Source organism: Zea mays, chromosome 6 (genome assembly GCF_902167145.1).
Source record: "Zea mays cultivar B73 chromosome 6, Zm-B73-REFERENCE-NAM-5.0, whole genome shotgun sequence".
NCBI lineage: Eukaryota > Viridiplantae > Streptophyta > Magnoliopsida > Poales > Poaceae > Zea > Zea mays.
The window spans coordinates 169,924,903-169,947,837 of NC_050101.1; the positions used below are offsets into that span (position 1 = coordinate 169,924,903).

The 22,935-nt window shown below is 48.4% G+C and overlaps 5 protein-coding genes across 6 annotated transcripts; 4 read left to right on the forward strand and 1 right to left on the reverse strand.

Moving 5' to 3' along the window:
- The first annotated feature begins 1,759 nt into the window (after positions 1-1,759).
- LOC103630600 (glutathione S-transferase T3-like) lies at positions 1,760-3,821 on the forward strand. The gene is made up of 2 exons (XM_020539613.3): positions 1,760-2,189; positions 2,280-3,821. The coding sequence occupies exons 1-2, from the start codon at positions 1,779-1,781 to the stop codon at positions 2,871-2,873; spliced, it is 1,005 nt and encodes a 334-aa protein (XP_020395202.1). The 5' UTR covers positions 1,760-1,778; the 3' UTR covers positions 2,874-3,821.
- A 2,244-nt stretch (positions 3,822-6,065) lies between these two features.
- Positions 6,066-8,053, forward strand: LOC100280653 (CBL-interacting serine/threonine-protein kinase 11). Its single transcript, NM_001153571.1, has one exon. The coding sequence runs from the start codon at positions 6,225-6,227 to the stop codon at positions 7,734-7,736; it is 1,512 nt and encodes a 503-aa protein (NP_001147043.1). The 5' UTR covers positions 6,066-6,224; the 3' UTR covers positions 7,737-8,053.
- Positions 8,054-11,857: 3,804 nt separating this feature from the next.
- On the forward strand, positions 11,858-16,189 carry LOC100273081 (Tubby-like F-box protein 7). The gene is made up of 4 exons (NM_001147530.1): positions 11,858-12,263; positions 13,087-13,174; positions 14,517-14,646; positions 15,440-16,189. Exons 1-4 carry the CDS (start codon positions 11,934-11,936, stop codon positions 15,993-15,995), a joined length of 1,104 nt encoding a protein of 367 aa, NP_001141002.1. The 5' UTR covers positions 11,858-11,933; the 3' UTR covers positions 15,996-16,189.
- Positions 16,190-16,385: 196 nt separating this feature from the next.
- On the reverse strand, positions 16,386-18,506 carry LOC103630602 (uncharacterized). Of its 2 annotated transcripts, none has more exons than XM_008651650.4 (2): positions 17,421-18,506; positions 16,386-17,282 (listed from the first exon to the last, which is right to left on the reverse strand). In XM_008651650.4, the coding sequence occupies exons 1-2, from the start codon at positions 18,291-18,293 to the stop codon at positions 16,608-16,610; spliced, it is 1,548 nt and encodes a 515-aa protein (XP_008649872.1). In that variant the 5' UTR covers positions 18,294-18,506; the 3' UTR covers positions 16,386-16,607. The 2 variants fall into 2 exon arrangements, with proteins under 2 accessions (XP_008649872.1, XP_008649873.1); XM_008651651.4 differs by having other exon boundaries at positions 17,427-18,488.
- A 2,245-nt stretch (positions 18,507-20,751) lies between these two features.
- On the forward strand, positions 20,752-21,881 carry LOC100275252 (uncharacterized). Its single transcript, NM_001149386.1, is given in 1 exon segment — positions 20,752-21,881. A coding segment is annotated over 1 exon segment (696 nt). The 5' UTR covers positions 20,752-20,831; the 3' UTR covers positions 21,528-21,881.
- Positions 21,882-22,935: the final 1,054 nt, after the last annotated feature.

Consider the following 22,935-nt stretch of genomic DNA (forward strand, 5'->3'; position numbering starts at 1 on the left):
GTGACGATGTAACAAACTCATGATGCCAAATTTCTATATCTTCTACTACAAAGAGAAGTTGTAAGGCTAGCTCCAACAACGCACTGTAAAGCGTTCTGTACTCTAAATTTAGAGTTCAGAAGCCTCCTCTAGGCGCCCAGCAAGGTCCTCTAAATGACACTCTAAATTTTAGAGGACGCCGCACGCACCCTAGATGTGGAGACTTGGAGACGTGCGCTATCCGGGCGAGTCGTCGGGCTCGCGCGGGGGTGAAAAATCCGAGCGCGCTGTAGTCCCGTCGCTGGCGACTTCGATTCATCTCGGCGAGGGGGCCTCGCGGCGCGGCTCGTCGGCGGAGCCGGGCAAGCTGGGCTCAAAGCGGCCGTGCTCGAGCGGGTCCGGCGGCGGACCGCTCTCGGTGGTTGGAGGCAAGGAGGTGGCCCGCGAGGAGACCGAGATCCAAGGGTCCGGTGCAACCGTCGGTGTTCGTCGCCGTCGAACCGCCATCGCGAAGAAGCTGAGAAGATCCACGACGCCGACGAAGGAAGGTGCGCAGAAACGCAAGCGCATCTCGTCGCCGCCATCTTCATCGGCTTCCACTAGCTCCGGTGCTCCACATCCGAAGAGAAAAAGGTATCCATTGCAGATCCATTGTCGTTTGTATGATCCAAGTAGTTGATTTTGTAGAACTCGTCCAGATCTAGGGTTTATGATTACGCCAACACACATTCCATGCTTGTAGGGTTCATTGACCAGTTGGTATAGTTTTGATTATTGCTATTGACAGTGACAAAAATTGAATGTGCTACAAATACTTGTTGTTGTGCGAATCGCTGTGTATTCACAAATACTTGGCGACAGGTTTTGACACACTAAATCATCATCACTAGGTTTAGGGTTTCGACACACAGAATGATCAGCACTAGGTTGTGTCTTCATTATTGATTTTGACAGTCACAACATTTGAATGCGGTGTGTATTGACAAAAACATATGGACTGGTATTGACAATCCATTTGTATACACTCTCTACCATTATAAATTATGAACTAGGCCACGGTTTACATAAAATTTTGACCTACAGATATTAACAGAACCATATCTTTTATGTAGACCATGGATTCGGAGAACGCAAAGCTCCGAAGAGCACTCGCTCATTTAATCAGAGTAGTGGAGGAGCGTTGTGCCGACATCGTCGATGTCGTCCACGGTGCCTTCCAACCAGTTAGCGGACCAGTCTTGAATGAAATGAATCGTGCATTAGTTCAGATCGAGGACCTCGCCAACGACCTTGATCAGCTTGCACTGGAAAAAGACTGGGAGATGGAGCACATGACCCCTACACCAATTGCTGAATCATCACAAACAGAGGATGAGCTTCTGATTGATTATGATTCAGAGTTAAACAATGACGAAATCGTCGGCTACGACGACGGCCGTGACTACTCCACCGACGACACCTATCCCTACTAGATTAGGTGTATGTGCTAGGTTTATGTATGTCGTACTAGTCTTTTGTATGTGAACACAACTGATGTGTGCCACAACAACCTGCTTTAGTTCATATGCTGGTTATGTTTGTCCATACCTATCTTTGGTAATGCTTAATGTTATGAACTTTGCAATATATGTAGTCCTCGCCACTACTGACTTTGTTGTGCATGAGACTGATAACAGTGTCATGGTTTCTATTCATTTCATATGGTTGCCTGAAATGTAGTACACTTATTTAGTTAAATATGTTCTATTTTTGTGCGAGTACCTTCATTGTACAGCATGGGTACCGACTGGAACCAAGTTATGGCACAATATGGAAGTTATCTCTCCGAGGATGATGCCACTCAGTTTCAGAACACTGCATTTGCTCCTACGCCTGAGATACCAGCCCAGGGATCACCAGCACCACCTCCTGTGAAGAAGGCTCCTCAACGCACAAAGCTAGCAAATTTCACGTCTGAAGAGGATATGAGGGTTTGTCAAGCTTGGTTGGCTGTGAGTTGTGATCCCATTGTCAACACTGGTCAGAAGCGTCAAGGATTTTGGAATCGGATTACAGAGGCATACAACTCTCGCAGAGGATCAATGCCAGAGAGGTCTACAAAATCTCTCATGAGCAGGTGGGACAGTATCAAAACTCAATGTTCTACATTTGCTGGATACATGATGGCTGTGCTTCGACAAAACCCAAGTGGCATGACTGATGCAGATAAGGTAAGTGTATGTTGTATTATGCATATGTTCTTCATCAGTGTACTTTACTACATCCCAGCGGTTTGAGTAAATGCATTATATGTTTTGCAGACATCTCTTGCGGCTACTCGGTTTGCTGCTGTTGAAAAGAAGCCCTTCCATTTCTTACATTGTTGGTCCATATTGAAGGATCAACCAAAATGGATGGACCAGCACATGGGTAACCAGATTCCTCCACCGAACCCTATTGGAACCCAATCCAATACTATTGACTTAGATGGTGGTGAAGACTCAGCTCCATCAAGTTTTACTTCGAAGAGACCGCTTGGTCGTGATTCAGCCAAGGAAAAGGCAAAGAAGCAAAGATCAGAGAACACATCATCCACTGATTCGGAGTACCTAACACGGATGGGTGAGCTTTCTTTGGAACGGTTATCTGTGTACAAATCAGTAGCTTCAACTGAGGAGAAGAAGTTGGAGTTCATGAAGAAACAGGAGAGGCAGAAACTCATATTGGAGAGGAAGAAGCTTAATCTAGAGAAGATGAAGATGGAACGACAAAAGGTGAAGGAGGAGACGGAACAGGAGGTACTGATATTGAGCATGGATTTGACAAAATGTAACCCCCTCCTTCGACAGTACTATGAGGCGAAACAACAGGAGATTCTGGCAAGGGTGACTGGAAGCTCGTCGTCAAGCAAGTGAATGTTCATGAAGACATTGTAGTGTTTGAGGAAGTAATGTTAGTTGTTTTCGAAAACAAGTTTATTTACAGCACTTGTGCACTTGACATTTTCCTGTTGTGTCATGGTTTGGAGAACAAGTTTATGTTTCTGCACTTGTAATTTTTTTGAGAATGAAGAACAAGTTTATGTTTCTGCACTTGTGCATTGTAGGGGTTGTACAATAATGTTGTTGCATACAAATAGTAGACTTGCTTCATCATATTGCAGTAGTTGCATTCCACCATTACACATAATAGCTTGGGACAAACATAACCTAGGACATTACTGCATACTACCTTCAGACAAACAGAACATACGACATTACACATGACACTACGACATTTTATTGATGGTACTAACATAAACTACATACTTAAGTAGCTCCCGATCCAAGCCGCGCCCAGTGGTGGTGGATTAGATCAACCTGCAACTGATTATATTTAACTGCATCATGTAGTTGGTCGTACCTATTGTTTATGAACTCATTGCGCTCGGACATGGAACCATGAGAGGTGTCGGCCAAAACTCCGATGTTGTCGAAGCTTGTGTTCAAAGACGAAGGACCTTCATCTTCTACGATCATGTTGTGCAAGATGATGCAAGTTTTCATGATGTCTCCAATGTGTTGTGGAGACCAACCATATGCAGGACCACGAACTATGGCCCATCGCTTCTGTAGTACTCCAAATTGTGCATCCGTGTACACCGGTTGCGCGCAAAAGTAGTCGGCTCGGATTCTTGCATCACCGCTGATATGGTCACGATGGATGCGAACACGCCCGGGAATGGAACCAGCATACCGACGCTCGTTAAGTGCACGACGCCTACGATGTTGGTACGTCGCAACCTCGAGGTCATGGTCTTCATCTTCCATGTCTTGCGCCATGCGAACAAAAATATTGGAATCTATGAACGGGTTCATTGTTGTGGAGCAGTGTATGCGAAGTGTGAGTCATGTGTTGAGGTTGTGAGTATTTATAGAAGGGATATGCTTCGGAGAGAAGCCATACTCTTGTCGTGCAGCCGAAGCTAGTCGATGGCTTCTTGAATAAGTGTCGTGGCTTACGGTGGAAGCATGACATTTTATAAACAAATTTGCCGTACAATTTAAAGAATATGACACGTTTTTGAACAACAATTACAAAAACGAAAAAATGGAATGTTATTTTTTGTTACAATTCGAAAGTATGAATGAACCATTTTTTATATTATTATATGTAAAAATATTGAATACATTTTTTTAATCTTCCTTACAATTTCATGAAATGGGTACAAATCAAAGAAAACAAAAAAAGAAATGGAAAAAAGGAATTCTGTTAACACTGTAGCTTTAGGGGACGTTGCTGGAGACACAGAATATATAGGGGACAGAATCTTTTAGAGTGTTCTGTAAAGTACAGGGAATATTCCTTTAGGGGACGAAATTTAGGGGACGTTGCTGGAGACAGCCTAAGGTGACACATTTCACGGGTTGGGAAGCACGTGGAGCATCATGATTGTTCGTCAGATATCGACGCGCGTGTGGGCCTCGGACACTCAAAACATACGAGGGACACGGTCAAAACATCCCAGCTCGGTCGTTTGACACCCCGCTCCCCCCCCCCCCCCCCCCCCCCCCCCCATACGTTCAACAATATGGTGATCTTCGTGTTAGGAATGTCCAAACCATGGGGTCTCTTACAAAAGAGTAATCGAGAGAGTTTAGTAGAAGATTGCGTGGCTGTGATTTTTTTGGCTATCATGTCTGATTGAGTGATCAAATATCCTATTTCCTCATAGGAGTTGGCGCCTCCTTATAGTCAGCTTCTCCACTAGATCTAGATGTTTCTGGGTCCTTTGTCTTGGCGCCACTAGATTCACGAGATGTTGTCGATGAGGGGCTATTTGTTTCCGGGGGTCTTGCTGGTCACCATTCCTAGTCCTAGGGATGTGGTGGTTGCTTCTCTGGGTCGAGACCGGGTCAGACCCCGATAAGCCCATTGCCATTGGAGGAGGACCGGTGGTTCTGAGCTTGTGTGAGGCCCTAAAATAAGCCTGGGTCAATCTAGCTCTCGCTGCCTTGCTCCTGCGCAGAACCACCAACCTCGACACCTCCCCATCGGTCGCCGGTCGGTGCCAGCTCGCGACTACCGACCGTGCAGAAATCTTCCGCGGATGCAGACGTGCACCGCCCTAGCACCCGGCTACGCTGCCTAGAATGCTCCACGTATGTCGGAGCCACCGCCGGACGCCATCTGTGTCCGCGAGTCGCCTATCAAGTTACGGTCGTTGCCCGCAACAGCGTCCGTCCTAAAATTTAATAAACACTAAAATTTAATAAACTAGCCTTGGTCTGTTTTTTTTCTTATAACGCATAGAGGGCATTTGGGTTTCTTAAGACTCACTTTCATAGTCTCGTCATCACAGTTAGTTTTTTCCCGACCAAGTACTCGACATGATCATACATGTATATGTTATTATGCACAATATACTCATTAAAGATGTATGTAGACAAGCATACAATGTGAACAAATATGAGATAGTCGAGTCCCTTCGTTGCAGCACTAATCATCATTTCGGAAGCAGCCAAAACCTTTGCAATCATGTTTCAACATGTCGTAATCCATTTTCATGATGAGCTCCGAAATGATTTAGTGGAGCATACACATCATGGTAATTAGATTCTATTTATAAATTATATAAATTCTTAGCTTCGTGGATTATGTAATTTTTAGTTATGTTTCATGAATTATATTTTTTTTGCTTAATTACGCAATGTGATGTGTTTTTATTTTAATAAAACGACAAGTTTCGTCGTAACTAAAAGTTTGTAAATGAAAATTTGATATGGCGTTGAGTTATATATTTTTATTTGTAAATGATTTATAATGTTTTTATTTGTAAATAAAAAAGCTTGCAAAAAATGAATCATATATTTTTATTTGTTTAATTAGGTAATCAATGTATTTGCAACTACTATAAAGTTTGTAAACGGAAAACTAACGAGTTATGGGTCTGAAGAGGATTAGTAATAAATTGATAGCTAATATGATAGGATGTAGCGATGAATACAACCGCTCATTGGAATCAGCCTCATCGTACAAGTTGCATGTATCAAATTGTGGGGAGTTCGACTCCAGCACGGCAGGGCGGCAGGTAATAGCCAGCGCAGCAGAGCAAATAAACAGCCACTATCCGGGAGCGGCTAGCTGTTCGTTCCCCCTCCAATGCCGGCCACCCATCACCTTCCCCTCCGCGCGCGCCCGTGCCCTCACCACCACATCTAATCGGCTAATCAGCCTTCGGTCTTCCCCTTGCGTTTCTCCGCGCGCCCGACCTCCTTCGCTGCCCCATGGACGCTACCCCGCCGTCGTCGCGGGACCTGTCGCCGCAGCCCCGGCGGCCGGCCTCCTCCGCGGGGCCCGCCAAGCGCGTGGGCCTTCTGCTCGGCCGCTACGAGCTGGGCCGCCTGCTCGGCCACGGCACCTTCGCCAAGGTCTACCACGCCCGCCAAGCCGACACCGGCGAGACCGTCGCCATCAAGGTGCTCGATAAGGAGAAGGCCCTCCGCAACGGCCTCGTCCCGCACATCAAGCGCGAGATCGCCATCCTCCGCCGCGTGCGCCACCCCAATATCGTCCGCCTCTTCGAGGTCATGGCCACCAAGTCCAAGATCTACTTCGTCATGGAGTTCGTCCGCGGCGGGGAGCTCTTCGCGCGCGTCGCCAAGGGCCGCCTCAAGGAGGATACCGCGCGAAGGTACTTCCAGCAGCTTATCTCCGCCGTCGGGTTCTGCCACGCCAGGGGCGTCTTCCACCGCGACCTCAAGCCCGAGAATCTGCTCGTCGACGAGCGCGGCGACCTCAAGGTCTCCGATTTTGGCCTCTCGGCGGTGGCCGATCAGTTCCACCCCGACGGCCTCCTCCACACCTTCTGTGGCACGCCCTCCTACGTCGCCCCGGAGGTGCTCGCGCGCCGCGGTTATGACGGCGCCAAGGCGGACATATGGTCGTGTGGTGTCATCCTGTTCGTGCTGATGGCTGGCTACCTTCCTTTTCATGACCAGAACCTCATGGCGATGTACCGTAAGATCTACAGGGGCGAATTCCGGTGTCCGAGGTGGTTTTCCAAGGATCTTAGCAGTCTATTGATTCGACTTCTTGACACGAACCCAGAGACCAGGATCACCGTGGCTCAGATAATGGAGAGCAGGTGGTTTAAGAAAGGGTTCCGACCGGTCAGATTCTACGTCGAGGATGACCAAGTGCACAGCTTAGCAGACGGTGAGGATGAGGTGCCGGAACTGGGGCCTAGTGAGCCTCCAACTCCACCTCCCCCGCCACCACCACAGAAAGAGGACGACGGTGATGATTCTGGTTGGGAATCAGACTCGTCTGTAGCATCCTGCCCAGCCACATTGTCATCAGAGGAGAGGAGACGGCCTGCTGGATCGCTCCCACGGCCAGTAAGTCTAAATGCATTTGATATCATATCATTCTCAAGGGGATTCAATCTGTCGGGGTTGTTTGAGGAGCGAGGCAATGAAGTGAGATTTGTCTCAGCACATCCCATGCAAACGATTATAACAAAATTGGAGGAGATCGCGAAGGTGAAGAGCTTTGCAGTTCGGCGGAAGGACTGGCGGGTTAGCTTGGAAGGCACGAGAGAAAGTGAAAAGGGTCCATTGACAATCGGGGCTGAAGTATTTGAGCTCACACCAAGCCTTGTGGTCGTGGAGGTGAGGATGAAGGCAGGGGACAGGCAAGAATATGAGGATTTTTGTGAGAGGGAGTTGAAACCTGGGATGCAGCACCTGGTGCACCATACAGCCTCGGTTCCAGATATACCTTCTGATACTGATTAGCTTAAAAGGTAGTGTGCTCTTGATTGGAATGATTGTGGTGAAGAAATTTGGATTGAAAGGATGCACCTTTCTGTTTCAGCGTAATCATCTGTGCAGGAAAATGTTATTCATAGATTTCCTTAGTTTTTTTTGTTAATATTCTTTCTGCAATCCAAAATGTTTTGCGATAGTAGTTTTGTGCTAATACCAATTTATCAAATTTTTAGTTGTTAAAGTTTAAAATTATCGCCATTTTACTATAGCAGTATGAAATCTATAACTCTGATGTTATTGGCCATGTAACTGTGCTACAATTATGTACATTCAGCTTGTCCAAATGTCATCTGTAATTTTTTTTGAAGAAGGAACATTGGCCTTGGTGTGTACAAAAGACTAAAGAGTGTAACTTTAAGCTATAACTCAAATGTTATGACGCATGTAACTGTGCTACAATTATGTACTTCATCTTGTACAAAAATGTCATCTGAGAAGAAGGAATATTGGTCTTGGTGTGTACAAATGTACTTCATCTTGTACAATTATGTACTTCATCTTGTAATTTTTTTTTCATATATTCAGTCTTTTTTTTTGGGTGGGTTCATGAACTCTGGAATCACAGTATTAGAACTAAAATGGTCATTGGTTCCCTGCTGTTCAGCTTCACTACTTTATTAATTGAAAAACATTCTATTAGATCCAACTGAAATAAAACGGCAGGCGGTTAAAAGTGTTAATTATCAAATTCAGTGTGTTGCTTCCTTACTCATACTTATACTATGGTGTGTAACTCTGTACAAGATTAAATTGTGTAGCTGGTATATCCGGTGGTCTTTTCAGGCTTGTGGAACAAGAGTACCAGTAGAATTAGATTAGCCATTGTTGAGCTTAACCAGTTCAGATGCTGATGAGAACATTCTGTTTGATCCAAATTTAATATGAGATGGCTAATTGTAGAAATAACTCAAACATGTAGCCTGTAGGACAAGTAATTGATGGTCGAAAAGCGGCGGGGGGTGCCCAGACACAATCGTGTACCATATTTCTAATCAAACATTGTTTACTGATTCTGATTGAATGCAAAATTGTGCTGTTTTTTCTTCTCATATAAGCTTATGTTGTTCTAATTTCTAAGCGAAGTTCAAATAGAAAACAATGTTTCCAGATGGTTGAGTTTCTTTTCTTGCATGGGCTCCCTTGCATTTGTGATTTGATTCGCAGAGGAAAGAAGAATCATGGCAAGTGGTCTAGCAAAACCTTTTTTTCCACTTTTGGTGGAAGATTGGTTGTGCTAAATTAAGTACTCCCTCCATTCCTTCATTTGAAATTGTATAATTGTTTTCTAGATACATAGCTATTATGTATCTAGATATATAGTATATCTAGATACACCTCAAAAAACTATAATAACCTATGATTTAGAATGAAGTAGCTAGTTTTAGTTTTAGTGTTGTCATGCACCCATTTGCACTGTACACCCTATTGTACACTTTGGGAATCCTGCATTCTTACTGTTTGTAGATAGAATTAGGGGCTGACATGTTTTGCTAATCTTAACTAAACAAAATGGGATGACCAAATGGGTGCCCCAGATTCTTTTTTGGTGACGAGGCGAAATCGATAAACAGTAGCTGATATTTTGCAGTGCTCTTCTTCAGAATTGTTCTTTGCAACTCAAACTACATATGCCAGTCACCAGAGTAATTGTGGAGGATAAATATTGTGGCCACTCATGTCATGTAGTGAAAAAAATAGGTGGTATACTTTATTTGTAGCTGTCAGGCTATGGATTTGATTTCACCTCATTTGAAGAGTCATCCATGACTTGATGTATGCTCACGGAGTTTCTTCTATTTACAGTATGACAGTGTATGTAAAGGGCAAATTAGTAAAGCGACTTCACTCGGGCAAAATATTTGGGTATCGCTTTTGTAGGATAGTCTTCCTCTCATTGATTCATGGCATTGCTATGTAATGCACAACAAGAAGTGAAGCTATCGGTTGGTTTTAGGCACTTGCAAAGGACTTGATACTGCTGTCTGGAACTACATGCACGAGCAAATGAATAAACCATGAGCATGTGCAAAGCATAAACTATGATATAAAATATCATAAACTAATTTAAGTAACATGTTTGCAATTAGAAAATAAAAATAAAAATAACTTCATAGAGTAATCTCTAAAATAAATAGACTAATCATTTATCTGGCACTAATACTTGATGCTAATTGGTGGGCCTTGTGCTATGGCCAACATTGGGTCCGCCCACGCCCCACGCTGGATAGCCCAGCCCACACGTAGGCTGAAGCGTCAAGAAGCAGTTGATTTGGTCTTGTCACAGCAGCTTGATTGGTTGCAGGTTTTGAACAGTTGGAAGGTTCACTAGTCAGTTTTCTTGATCACTGAAGCTGTTGCTGGAGCAGTATCCCTTTTATTTGTTTCCCTCTCCGTAAAATTGTAGATGTCAGTCTGTCACACACACATACACCCCTTATCGGCCCTCCTGCTTTTCAAAGTTTCCAGTCCCTGACAACGATTTTACTCACCTGTTCGTGCATTCAGCAGGAACAGCTCGTGGATTGCAGTTGCAGGGAGGGGGGCTGATCGTGGGGACGAGGAAGTCGGCACCTTCACACTACAGTCCGTGCAAGCTGGTGCGAGCTGGTGCGAGCGGGCCGTGGCACAGCACAGCACAGTTGAGGTCGTCGTCAGCTGGGCGTCAAGAAAAATCTGGCTTCCTCAGAGAGGAGAATCACAATCGCATCAACAGACGACGTGGGGCCCCACTATCGACAAGGCATATACCACACGCATCTCTAATGGCGATCTCATCTCGAAGCTGTTTACAAAAAAAAAAAAAAAAAAGAATCAGCTAGTGGCGTACAGGCGTGGCGATCAATCATGCACGCACGCCGCGCAGCTGATGAAGATACGGGCGGGGTGAGTAGTCGTCAGGTCAGGACGTTTTCCGAGCGTGCGTGCGGGTGCGGCGTCCACCGCCACCCTTCCAAGACCAGACCCACCACGAGGACAAATCAGTCAAACAGCGGCTGGCGCGCGTGCCGCATGCCGGGTCCCGCTCCCGCCCCAGCGCCACGGAAATGGCCGGCCCGAGTCACAAGTCACGGCGGACGGCACCACGCGCCAGGAGCACCAGACACCCCCGCACGGTGACCACCACGCGCGCACGTCCAAAGCGGACGCAGCAACCCCGCTCCCTTGTCCCTCCCTCCCGCTACGTGCTGTCGGGGTCGGGGGATGGCGGAAGGGTCGGGTCGGGCCGGGGGGCGGTGGTTGGTTTCGCGGGCCCGGCGACTTTTCTCACCCCTACTTGCGCTAGTATCCTTCGGCTCTCACTGCTCGGTACTAGGGGGCTTGACGCTGAACCTGAGCCTGAGGCTGAGCTAATCGCGTCGTCGCGGATGGTCGTCACTACTCACTTGTCGGGTGGTTGGATGGTAACGTTGACGCCACCGCTACCACGAGATTACACACACGGAGTGTTTCTACACACGGTTCACCTAATCGCGGTTTAATTAATGACCCTACCATCTCCTTTCAGTGCTAGGTCCATTTCAGAGCAGAGAAAACCGGATCCACCGCGAACTCGTCAAAGATGTCGGACTTCAATGCAGGTTGACAAAACCCGGAAAACCGCAAGGTTTTCTCTACAAAAAATAACTGGCGGTAAGTTGTTGTACACGGTGCTAGAGGGCCGTGCGACTACTATTTTTCTGTTATTTTTTTTAAAGTAAAGGAGTACAGGTTCGAAAGGACGAGGAGAAAAAAAAAAAGAAAATAGAGACACCCGAGTTTTTTTTTCTTCTCTTGGCGCTAAAAGCAGCACGACGACTACGAGCAATGCAGCGGCAGCTCCGAGGCCTGCGATCCCGCCTCAGTACGCGTGGGACCCGCCCGCTTAATGGCCCCCACGTGTCGTGTCACGGCGGATGGGCCGCATAATTAGGCGCAGCAGATCCGGAATTATTAAATTAGGCGAGCCGAGGTGCCGCTTTTTCAATTTTCGGGGGCCGTTTCTTGGTTTTTCCTCTTTCTCCTCCCTCCTCCTCCTCCTCCTTCCTCCTTCCTCTCGCTCGCTCGCTCCCCTCCCTTCCCCCGCTCCCTCTCCTCCTCCTCCCTTCATTCCTACCTCCGCTCGCGCCACTCTCCTCCGACCGAGGGGCAGGGAACGGTGCCCACCCGCCCGCCCGTCCGACCGCCATGGTCTCCTGGCGGCGCAGCGCGTCCTGGCTGTCGTCGGCGTCGCGCTCCTCGCTCGGCACCGCCGTCGGCGGGGAGGCCAAGGTCACGCCGGAGGCGGATCCGGCGGCGCAGCACGACGAGGCCGACGAGGAGCGCTGGTCGCGCCTGCTGCCGGAGCTGCTCACGGAGATCATGCGCCGCGTCGACGCCGGCGCCGAGCGCTGGCCGCCGCGCCGGGACGTCGTGGTCTGCGCCTGCGTGTGCCGCCGGTGGCGCGACGCCGCGGTCTCGGTCGTCCGCCCGCCGCTCGAGTGCGGCAGGATCACCTTCCCGTCGTCGCTCAAGCAGGTCAGTGAGACAGAAATCACCTTCCCGTCGTCGTCGCTCATGGTAAAAAAATAAAATAAAAAATACCGGCTCTTTCGATCTGTTTCGTCTAAATCGCCTGAAATCTACGTGGCTCCAAATTGCTGAGGTTTTTGGGGGCACATGGTTACTATGTGGCTGTGCGTTTTCTTATTATCCATTTCTATGCTTGATTGCTTCTGACAAACAAAACCAGTAGCTACACATCCTATCGGTATCTTTGATTTGAAGCTCTAGGAATGCAAGAGATGTCTTGTGCGCCCTTTTCTTATGCGGTTTGACTCCATCTCAGGTGATCTCTCGATCAATTGCTGGATTTCATCTTCTTCGAATTCATTTTCCGTTTCTGAATAGGCTTCTACGCCTATTCAATTTTATTTGCACGCAGAAATGCGAAAAAAATGTATATCTAATTCTTATGTCTTATCCTTATAACGATCAGCAGATCCATGTATGTACTCTAACCATTTGTATATTTAAATTCTGATTATTGTTCGTCTGGCGCTGCTGTAATGTTCCTTGTGCGTTAGGATTTAGAACGAAGCCGCATATATTCAACTTAATCTCTATCCTCTCTCTTTTTGGCTACATAGCACTATATTTTTGGTGGCTAGTGCTAATAAAGTATGACAGTAGTGGAGAAGTTGGCACCACACGGACTTTCTTTATTTATGTTTACATGTGATAGCTTGATTTTGTTTGGTATGTCAATAGCGATATGATAAATACCTATAAAAGCCTGCTTCTCCGTTTGGGTTTATTAAATATTGATTTAATGGACTCTTATATTGTTTCTTTTGCACAGCCTGGACCAAGGGATGCGCCGATGCACTGTTTTATCCGGAGGGACAAAAAAAATTCAACCTTTTCTCTCTATCTCAGCTTAACGCAGGGTGAGTAGGCATGGATATCTTCTTATTCTGCCGTGCTTTTGATCTGTGGTTCACTTGGTCAGATCTCTTTTAATTCGAATAAGTAGTACCAAGTAAGCAACTAAAATGCCAACTTACTTTTTTGAGGTTCCTGATCCACCTACGATATTTGAAATGGAATCCTATAATTCTGTCAAATCATGTTTTTTTATAAAATTGAAAGCGTAGCCATTGCCTATTGGGGCCAAATAAACAGCAAATACAGCTGGCACCTCTGCTGAGGTTACTTTGCATATGACTTGTGATGTTGCAATCTGTACCTAGTCTTGTTTAGAAAATAGGAAAGCAAATATATAGTTTGTTTATTCATATAATCATTTACGGCTTTCTTATACCATTTGACAAGGACTCGTACACCTACGTTGCTGTCTCACCTACAACATTTAGGGGGTTCTTCTGCCTAAATGTAATCCTATTCATTCGGTAGGAAGATTTGACTTGTGTTATTGATTGTTGAAAAATTATTCAATTGAATACGTTTGCATCGATTCTTACTTGACATCTATTTGATTTGATCTTAATGGCCAATATAAATCTTGGAAATCTACCTTGCTGGCATAATAGTATACAGTAGAACTTGTGAAGTACTCCCTCTACTCCAAATTATAAGACACGTTTTTTCGAGATACATTACTTTTACTATGTATCCAGAGTCTAGACATATTGTATATCTAAGTACATAGCAAAAGCTACATATATAAAAAAAGTCAAAATGTCTTATAATTTGGAACAGGTGGAGTACATGATTTTGCAAACTTAATGGAATTCTGGAAACTCTGTGTGATCCATTTCCACTCACATAATCGGTTCAACTTATAATCTGTGAAAGCAAGAAAATGTTGAAAGATCGGGTCCTGTCAAGTGTATGATTCACTATTTCGCTGCATAAATAATGTTACAGTTTCTCACAAGTTTGGTATTAGAGGCATTACGACTTGGGAGCTTGAAACAACGAAGCAGTGCAGAGTATTGGTCCAGTTGCTCTCTTAAAAACTCGAGCGGCATCGTAGGCCATGTGAGAACGACCTTTGGCGTGGGACAAATGAGATGAGTTTTTTAACCACAACCTAAAATTCGCTCACATGGGGAGTCGAACTCAGGACCTAAGGAGTGGTACTCAGACCATCTAACCAACTCAGCTAGATGCCTTCCGCTGTCCAGTTGCTCTCTTATTCCCTGCTTTCGATCTGAATAAGCTTGTTCTAGAGATTATAGCAATAAAGTTGCACTTTGCCTGGAATTCTTTTATAAATATCAGACTGCAAGTGCATGTGATATTTAATTTATTGTGCTCTCATGGCAGCCCTAACGGATAAAGGGAAGTTTCTTTTGGCTGCTCGAAGGTTCAGACAAGGAGCACATACAGAATATATCATCTCTTATGACTATGATGATCTGCACCCAAGAAGCAGTTCATATGTTGGAAAGTTGAGGTATGGTCCAATCATTCCAGAACCTTATTTTCAAATGTGATTACCTGGTTTGGTTGTTGTGCATGCCCACAAGGCTAAACATTCATGTTTTGACTATGTGTAAGTTGAGCTCTATGTTATGGGCATAAACCCATATAATTTGTGTCACATGCCTTATTTCCATTGTTGGTACTTTTATCATTATTCAAACCCCTTCAGTAAATTAACCCATAATCTCTTTATTTCTGGTACTTATATTGTCAATATACATCGTCCATGTTCATATGCATAGCACTGGCTGAAATTGTGTTTATTCAAAGGTTGAGGGTTATGGCTCAGTTGCACTGATGAATTTTGGCAGCTTTTCCTTGTTTTTCAATCAGCCAGTCACCTGTTACATGAAGCTATTTGTATGAAAACAAAGAACTTAGTTGATCTATTAGATAATCTACTCCAAATGTTGTCTTGTTTATTGCCAAGTTCACTATAGGTGCATAGTAAACACTGTTGCGTTACCTCTGAACTTCATTAATGGAGATTGCATGGACATTGATGTTTTCTTTGTTCGTGCTGCCCATACCCGGCTTTCTTCGCTAAAAATTGGCTAAAGCCTACAGCACTTCCATAACTCAATGCGCCTGAATATTGATGACCCAGCACACAGCCTCAAACATGATAATACCCTGTAACACACTCTTCTCTTAGATATTAAGCTGCCATGATGGAACAATTGATTCAGTTTTCTAAGAAAAATGCTTTCTTTTTATAATGTTTGCCAATAATACTAATTTGATCATGTGAAATCTGCTTGTAGATCTGACTTCTTGGGGACAAAGTTCATCATCTATGATAGCCAGGCGCCATATGACGGTGCCAAACCTTCGAGGACCCGATCCACTCGCCGCTTTGCAAGCAAGCAGATAAGCCCACAGGTTTCAGGCGGCAATTTCGAAGTTGGACAAGTGACCTACAGGTTCAACTTCATGAAATCAAGAGGGCCGAGACGGATGCAGTGCAATATCCAGTGCCCTGTAGGCCAGGGCAGCGCTTCGGATCCGTCCAAGGAGAAAACACCCTCGCCGAGTTCCTTGGACCTGAAGAACAAGGCTCCAAGATGGCACGACCATCTTCAGTGTTGGTGCTTAAATTTCCACGGTCGGGTGACCGTCGCCTCCGTGAAGAACTTCCAGCTCGTCGCCACAGCTGGCTCCGGCGGTCCATGGGGCGTCGGAGACGAGGAGACGGTGATCCTGCAGTTCGGGAAGATCGAGGACGATGCGTTTACGATGGACTACCGGCAGCCTCTGTCCGCCTTCCAGGCGTTCGCCATCTGCCTGACCAGCTTTGGCACGAAGCTGGCCTGTGAATAAATGGTTGCCGGTTTACCAACTATGTTGGGGATCAGATTGTAGGGGGTAGTCTGAACTAGTTGCCCTGAGCACCTCAGATGGGAGAAAACTGGCGATAAGAAACAGGGCGGACGTTGTCCCTATAAGCTTTGACTCCTTGTAATCGCCTAAATGATTGATTTATATATATATGATGTGCGCCTATGTTGTTGAAGAGATGACGATGACTTATAGTTGTAAATGGCACTCCCTTTCGTTTGGTGACATTCACTCATCACTCATAATGCCTCATTCCGTTGTAATGTGCTGTTGAACTTCCCCTTCTCTGCATTTTGTCAATCATGATCGACCATGTCTGAGCATATCTAGTTGTGGTTGCTGCTGATCTGGACCAAGGTTAGGAAGCAAGCATGGGTAAATTACGCTGTCATTTACTTACCCCGGGCTCCAGTATATAGCTATACAGCTCTATTAGTAGTAATACGAATACAATCATGCTACATGCTAACATATGCCCTTGGAGATTACTAACCCATCAATACAGCATATCCATTCCTACATATACCCATCACTAGAACAAAACAACCAGGAGCCGCTCGCTAGCACTTAACACGATCAGGATAGCTTCGTCCATCATTTGTGTAGATCGTGCACGCGAATTTGCCGTTGCCTGTCATGATGGACGTCCCTGCTGGAATCAATGGAGCAGCACGGCAACGGAGCATGCTTCCTGGGCTGCACATGGAGGCCCAGAAAAGACGTGGTCGGGGGTCGAGTGGACACGGACGGCAGCGCGCGCGCGAGCCACGACTCCGTAGGCGACTTGGGCAACGGCAACGGGAGCAGCGGCTGCGGCGATGACAGCGCCATCTCTCGTCCGGCACTACCGCCCTCCTTGTCGTCCAGAAGCAGCGGGAAACCGTACCCCCCGCCGCCGGCGGCAGCATCGGCGGCGGCCGCGTCGTCGTCACGTCCCAGCCGCTTCTCGCCGCCGTTGGGCAAGCGCAAGCTGCCCTTGGTAGCAGCGCCGCCCCTCAGAAGCAACGCGGTGTCGCCGCCGCCGGTTATAGAGAACTTCCGCGCCGGCGGTGAGGCGGCGTGGCCGCAAGCCTCGTTTGACCTGTCGAGGACCAGGAGCAGACCCAGATGGCTCGCCTTGGGGCGGACGGCGGCCTGCCCGTGTCGGCGTCTGCTGTACAGTTCGCACACGGTTCTGTCCAGCTCCGAGGCCACGGCGGCCGCCGGTCCCATCAGGCTGCCGCGGCCTGACCGGAGCAGCGACTTGATGTACACTTCCTCCCAGCATTGCTGCGAGAGATTTATGCGCGAGAGAAGACGTGAGTTGTTTGTTCCGCATGAGGCAGTATTGATTTCGTTAATTTAGCATGCGAGTGAAGTTCATGCATGCACATGCACGAGGATATATATATGTACAACAGGGAGTACCAGTACCATGCCGTGATCGTCTCCGGTATGCGGCAGCAGTGGCTTCTTTTCTCTTCGGCTTCTGGCGCCGCCGTTGGACCGGAACGGTCTGCCCGCACGTCGCCGCAAGGCGCTCCTGACGCACCGGACGGAGAGCAGGCCGCACCTCCTAGTCCTGGACACGAAGCCCGGCGTGCTGCGCGCGTCAGAACTGGCGCCGTCGTAGTCGTCGTTCTTGCCACGGGGGCTGCTCATGGGAGCGGGAGGGACGGGCGGCGGCAGGTGGCACGCCGCAATGTGGTGGAGGGGCACCCGCCTCTGCGGCTGCGCTGGCAACAAGTACAACCTCCTGTCGGCGGCGGCCGGCGCCGTCCGGGCGGCCTTGCGGCGGAAGGCGTTCTGCGGGGACCCGGCGGCGGCCACGGCGTGCGCGGCCGGCAGGAACCGGTCCATCATGGCGCCGCCGCGGGCGCGGGCGCGCGGCTCCGACGACCCCGTCCCGGCCCCCGCGGACGCGGCGTCGCTGAGGCCCGTGGTGGCGCTGCAGTTGGCGGTGACGCAGCTGGCAGCGTCGTCGCGGGAGAGCGTGTCGTCCGAGGGGCGCGTCGCGGGAGAGGGGTCGTCGACGATCGTCGTGAGGGGCGGCGGCGGCGGCTGGCGGCGGGTGCGGACGCTCTTGGGGTGACCGGGGCGGCGCTCCCACCCGAATGGCACGGCCACGGCCACGGCGCTGGTAGTGGTGCGGCCCGGGGGCTCCGACGACGTGGCGGCTCCCGCCTGCTTGTAGGCTGGCAACCGCGTCCCCGTGGGCGCTGTCTCGGCACCACCGTGGCGCCGGACGGAGAGGAGCGGCGCGGCGAGATTGATGCGCCTGTTGGCGTCGGGCATGCCCATGACTGGCAACCACTTAGCTTGCGTCTCGTGAGTGCACTCACTGAGCTAATCCGCGGGGTTAAATAATGGGAGACGCTTGGATCGTTCTGTTGTGGCTAATGATTCCTTGTACAGTAGCGTTGGCGCATGGCGCCGGTAGAGCCGTACACGACGTGGCGGGAAGCGACCAAAGTCAGCTGACAAGTTGCTACCGCTGCAGTGCAGTCTGTGCATGCACGAGCTCTGATTCCTGTAGAGAAGCTCGTAAAAACGGGATACTGTGGCAGGTGCCTGTCGGCTGCCTGCAGCTGTTGGTTAAAGGATCTTTTACTACATATACATGCTCGGTACGACTAGGACATCTTTGTCCTCTCATTGGTTGTATTATTATTGGAACGTACTAGCAGTAGCAGGTGACAAAACGGCTGTGTGGCCCCTCGCGGGAGATTAGCATGTAACAAACTAACAACCGGTTGGTGAACCATGTCTCTGATCGGATCGGATGGACGGCATTGTCAGCAGCGGATGGGGAGTCGCCGTACGTCCTGTTCAATTCAATTCGTAACCGACATGCAGACTGCAGCAGCGGAGGCAGACAGGTCGTTTTCTCGTCGCTCCAGAGGTGGGAAGAAGATCGAGCAGCACCGAGCCACCGACAGAACCATGCTAATCGTTTTGGTTGGTTCAGCAAGCGTAATTCGCTTCAGTAATCCAAGTACTACGTACGTGTGCTAAGTGCATGCAGCAAGCAGCATCTATCTCCGATAGTGCGTTTGGTGCCCCCCACCCCAACTCTGCATGCATCATATATATCTGGGGTGGTTAAGCTAGCTGTATGCGTCCTAAAAAGTACCTAACAACTCTACCATCGTCGGGCATGGCGTGTCTGTTTGTTGTTTTGCATTCAAGAGCCGCTCTACAAAGTCTCTCGCTGAAACGCCCCTTTCTACCTTTTTTTTTTTTGCCCTACGAAGGGACTGTCCATTCCATTGTCACCTAGAGAGCGTGTCCAGCGACCAGCATCAGCTGGTCTTTCTCCAGGCGGATGTCGCAGGATCTATCGACGAATCCAAGGGTCCAACGCTTTTTTCACGCACATCAGTGTGTCATCAGTGTGGCAGGTTCTCTGCCCTTTCATTTCATTTAGTTATTATTACTGATATTCATGTTGGAAGTCCGTCACGACCTTTTCCTTGAGATCAAAATCTTTATTCGGGTTTTATTGGCTGCCAAACTATATATCTAATTGTTTTTTCCCCGTATTTTTGTAGAGTTTCCATAGTCTTTTTGGGGGATCAAAACCCCCCATTTTTTGAATTATTAGATCAAGTTTTTTTTCTTCACGAAAATGTTATTGCTCCAAGATTTTTAACGACTCGTTTCGGGCTAAATACCGGTGCGTTCAAGGAGGGAAAAAAACGCGGAGTGTTTTTTTAGCAGCAGAGACGACGAGCTAAAAGCAATGCCCGTTTGTAGCAAGTAGCAACTGGCGAGCAAGGTCGCGTACGGGCCACCTAATTAGGCCTCAAGGCCCAAGATATGGCCCATCTACTATAGATCATCAGCCTTTTTTTGCCAGCCCAATAGCAACTAAAAGCTCCCTCGGACGATACATGCAGCATGCCTGACCGTGGACATCGATGACGTCGAGAGACTCCCGCCGATGCATGGCACGACGACGACGAAGTGTGCTTCTGCTTTTTCTTCAGAAAACAGCTCGTATGTAGCTCATGAGGTTAAAATCAAGGGCCTGCAGGTTCCTGGGCAAATTTGGCTTTGCGACCAAAGCGCAAAGCTTAGAGAGGCGCTTTCGTTTGGACTGGCAGGAAAAGGAGGACATGCATGGGCCGGTCTTTCCAACCGAAAAGACTCGCGCTTTTGATTCCGCGCGCGCGCATCAAAAGCTACAGATTAGGGCTTCTGCCGTATGGTATGGACGATAAAGACCGTGCATGAACACCCAAAGCACGCGCTTTACCGAGATAAAGCAAAGCAAAGGCGAGAATCTTGTTTCGGGTAGTTTTTTTTTTGGTGAACTTTTATGTCACAGAGACGCATGTGGCGACGATGGGAAAAAGATTAGGAAGGTGCAGCTGGTGCTGCTTTGTTCAGATTCTTAGTAACCAAGTCATATGCCTGCCTCTTGCTCTTATAGGTTGACTCCGATCCTGGAGCTTTTACCTCTTACCGTTCTGCTAGTGCTAGCTAAAACATACTGAACTGTCTGCACTGCAGGTTGCAGGAGAAATATTTGATGAAGCTCTGTTCTTGCATTCACTTGGAAAGTTTCTTTCTTTAATTTGTAAAACCTGTCTACTAGCATGACTTTGCAGACAACCAACGAAGGCACGGCGCATGACGGAAAATCATGGTGTCTGTCCACCGCGCACGCACCCAAGCACTGAGACTGAGCTACTGACTCCCACAGTCTCCCCCACATGTGCTATATATATACGAGGGCCAGGTCTACTGGATGCCTGATACCGATAGCTAGTACGTGATAGCTCCTTCAGTAACCACCGAACCATCCACGAGCCACCGCCGCTGGCCTCGCGCAACATGCTGCCGCCTCACGTCGAGATGCCGACCACCAGGGCGGCGGGCATCAAGCTGTTCGGCAAGGTCATCACCACGCATTATCAGCAGCAGCAGCAGCCGCCGCAGCCCGTGCGCCACGCGGGCGCCGCGCCGGCGTCGTCGGGGCGCGGGAGCGGCGGCGGCCCCGGCCCCGACTTGCTGGAGGAGGTGGCGCGGGCGCGCGCGGCGGCGGCCGAGGCGCGGCTGCCGTGCCCGCGCTGCTTGAGCCGGGACACCAAGTTCTGCTACTTCAACAACTACAACGTGAACCAGCCGCGCCACTTCTGCCGGGCCTGCCACCGCTACTGGACGGCCGGCGGCGCCATCCGCAACGTGCCGGTCGGCTCCGGCCGCCGCAAGAACCGCCCGGTGCTGCTCCCGCCGCCGCCGCCGCCGCCGCACGCTGCCACCGCCACTACTACCGGCAGTAGTGCTACTATCAGCGCCGACGATAGTAACGACCGCCGCCGCTCGGCCTCGGGGTCTCCTCCTCCGGTGTTTACCTCTGCGTTCACCGCGCCCTACTACCTCGGCTCGCCCGCCCAGTTCGCCACGTCGTCGCCGGCTTACGCCGCTGGCGCTGCCGGCCCGCCGGGGACGGCGGGGCAGTGCTTGTGGCTGGTGGCGGCGACCACGACCACGGATCGTTCTGCTGCAACGGAGACCGCGCTTTTCTGATATGACGTGAATGAAAAAAAATAAGAAAATGAAATGATGTGATTTCGCTTGGTTGCTTGCTCCTCGCGCTCCGAGCATTTTCACGGATCCGGCCAGCCGGCGGTTTGGGTTTGACCTGCTGGTAACAATTTCGAGTGTGCATGTTCGGGCTTTTTATTTATTTTTAGGTGTAGTTGTGTAATCGTCCAGGTGTCTGTTTCTAACCTTTTTCTTTTGACTTAGCATCGAACTTTTGTAAGCATCAAACTTTTGCAACCTTTTCTTTTGACTTGGCAGCAAACTTTTTGTGAAGGTTGTGTAAGTCCTTTTGGGGAGCTTTTGTAAGCTTGGGATGTAATTTAACTTGACTAGAAACATGTCTCTATGCGTTTCAGTGGGAGTGAGGGGGTGCTGCTGTGCTGGGAGCTATTAAATTTTGACGTCGTTGATGATGAAGAACGCGGCGAGCCAGCGAGAGTGTCTTTCAGACACCGACAAGCGTGCGTTGCTTTTGTTAAGGTTGTTCAATTATAAACTCCCTTTTTTGCACCAAACTTTTCCGGATAGTTTTTCAATAATGGCCGCACTGGTGCATCTTATTATTGGCTTTCCCCTCCCAATGATAGGGTAATAATAATTTATATGAAACCAATTACACTGCCCCGTCATCAAGGGAGCTAGGCGGCGACCAACGGAATGAGGCTGGCCGATACGGAGGCGCGAGATTCCTTGAACGGAATGAAACATGCGTTTTGAGGTTTGGCTTCACAGTAACGACTGTGAGTGATTGACATGTGGACCAGGATGTTATTAAATCTCTAAAGACATGCGAATTTAGTTGCCTGGCCAGGATTTTGAACGGGCTGCCGAGGGGAAAACTACACAGGGCACTCCCATGTTATTGGGCTGCAGCCCTCCCAGCCCGGTGCCAGATCCGCTCCTGGATCCTACCATAGTCAGACCATCAACAATACTAATCTTCATTCAGTTTTGTGAAAAAACATCGGTCATAATCGTACGTTTGGGCCTGCTAGTGGCTTCTCTCATGTAGTTAAACTACACAGGATTTTTTTCCAGGCCTATATTGTTTTATATATGGGCTGAAACAGATTGGAAACAAACCAATTGCGAGCCCACTCCAAACCACTTCGAACCAATCCTTTTTCATTTCTACATTGAAAAATATTCAAAAGTCTAAAACAATACATCAAACCCAAAATACTATAAAAAAAATAATGTATGTCATCCCTGTTAAGTAACCCTAGTTAGGGTTATGTGGGCAAATACCTGCTTTGCCCCTGAGGGGTCTCACATCTTATATAAGGAACCTGTACACCCCCTCATAAGACAGAGAAGAGAAAGAGGCCAATGGCCCAACCCTATATCATGTGTCTTGTGTGTTCCTTTGTCGTGCTTCTGGGAAGGGAGA

Coding starts and splice junctions, on each gene's coding strand:
- LOC103630600 (XM_020539613.3), top strand. CDS start 1,779: ATGGCACAATATGGAAGTTATCTCTCCGAGGATGATGCCACTCAGTTT. Junction 2,190..2,279: donor GCATGACTGATGCAGATAAG/GTAAGTGTATGT, acceptor TATGTTTTGCAG/ACATCTCTTGCGGCTACTCG.
- LOC100280653 (NM_001153571.1), top strand. CDS start 6,225: ATGGACGCTACCCCGCCGTCGTCGCGGGACCTGTCGCCGCAGCCCCGG.
- LOC100273081 (NM_001147530.1), top strand. CDS start 11,934: ATGGTCTCCTGGCGGCGCAGCGCGTCCTGGCTGTCGTCGGCGTCGCGC. Junction 13,175..14,516: donor CTATCTCAGCTTAACGCAGG/GTGAGTAGGCAT, acceptor CTCTCATGGCAG/CCCTAACGGATAAAGGGAAG. Junction 14,647..15,439: donor TCATATGTTGGAAAGTTGAG/GTATGGTCCAAT, acceptor ATCTGCTTGTAG/ATCTGACTTCTTGGGGACAA.
- LOC103630602 (XM_008651650.4), bottom strand. CDS start 18,293: ATGGGCATGCCCGACGCCAACAGGCGCATCAATCTCGCCGCGCCGCTC. Junction 17,283..17,420: donor ACGATCACGGCATGGTACTG/GTACTCCCTGTT, acceptor AATCTCTCGCAG/CAATGCTGGGAGGAAGTGTA.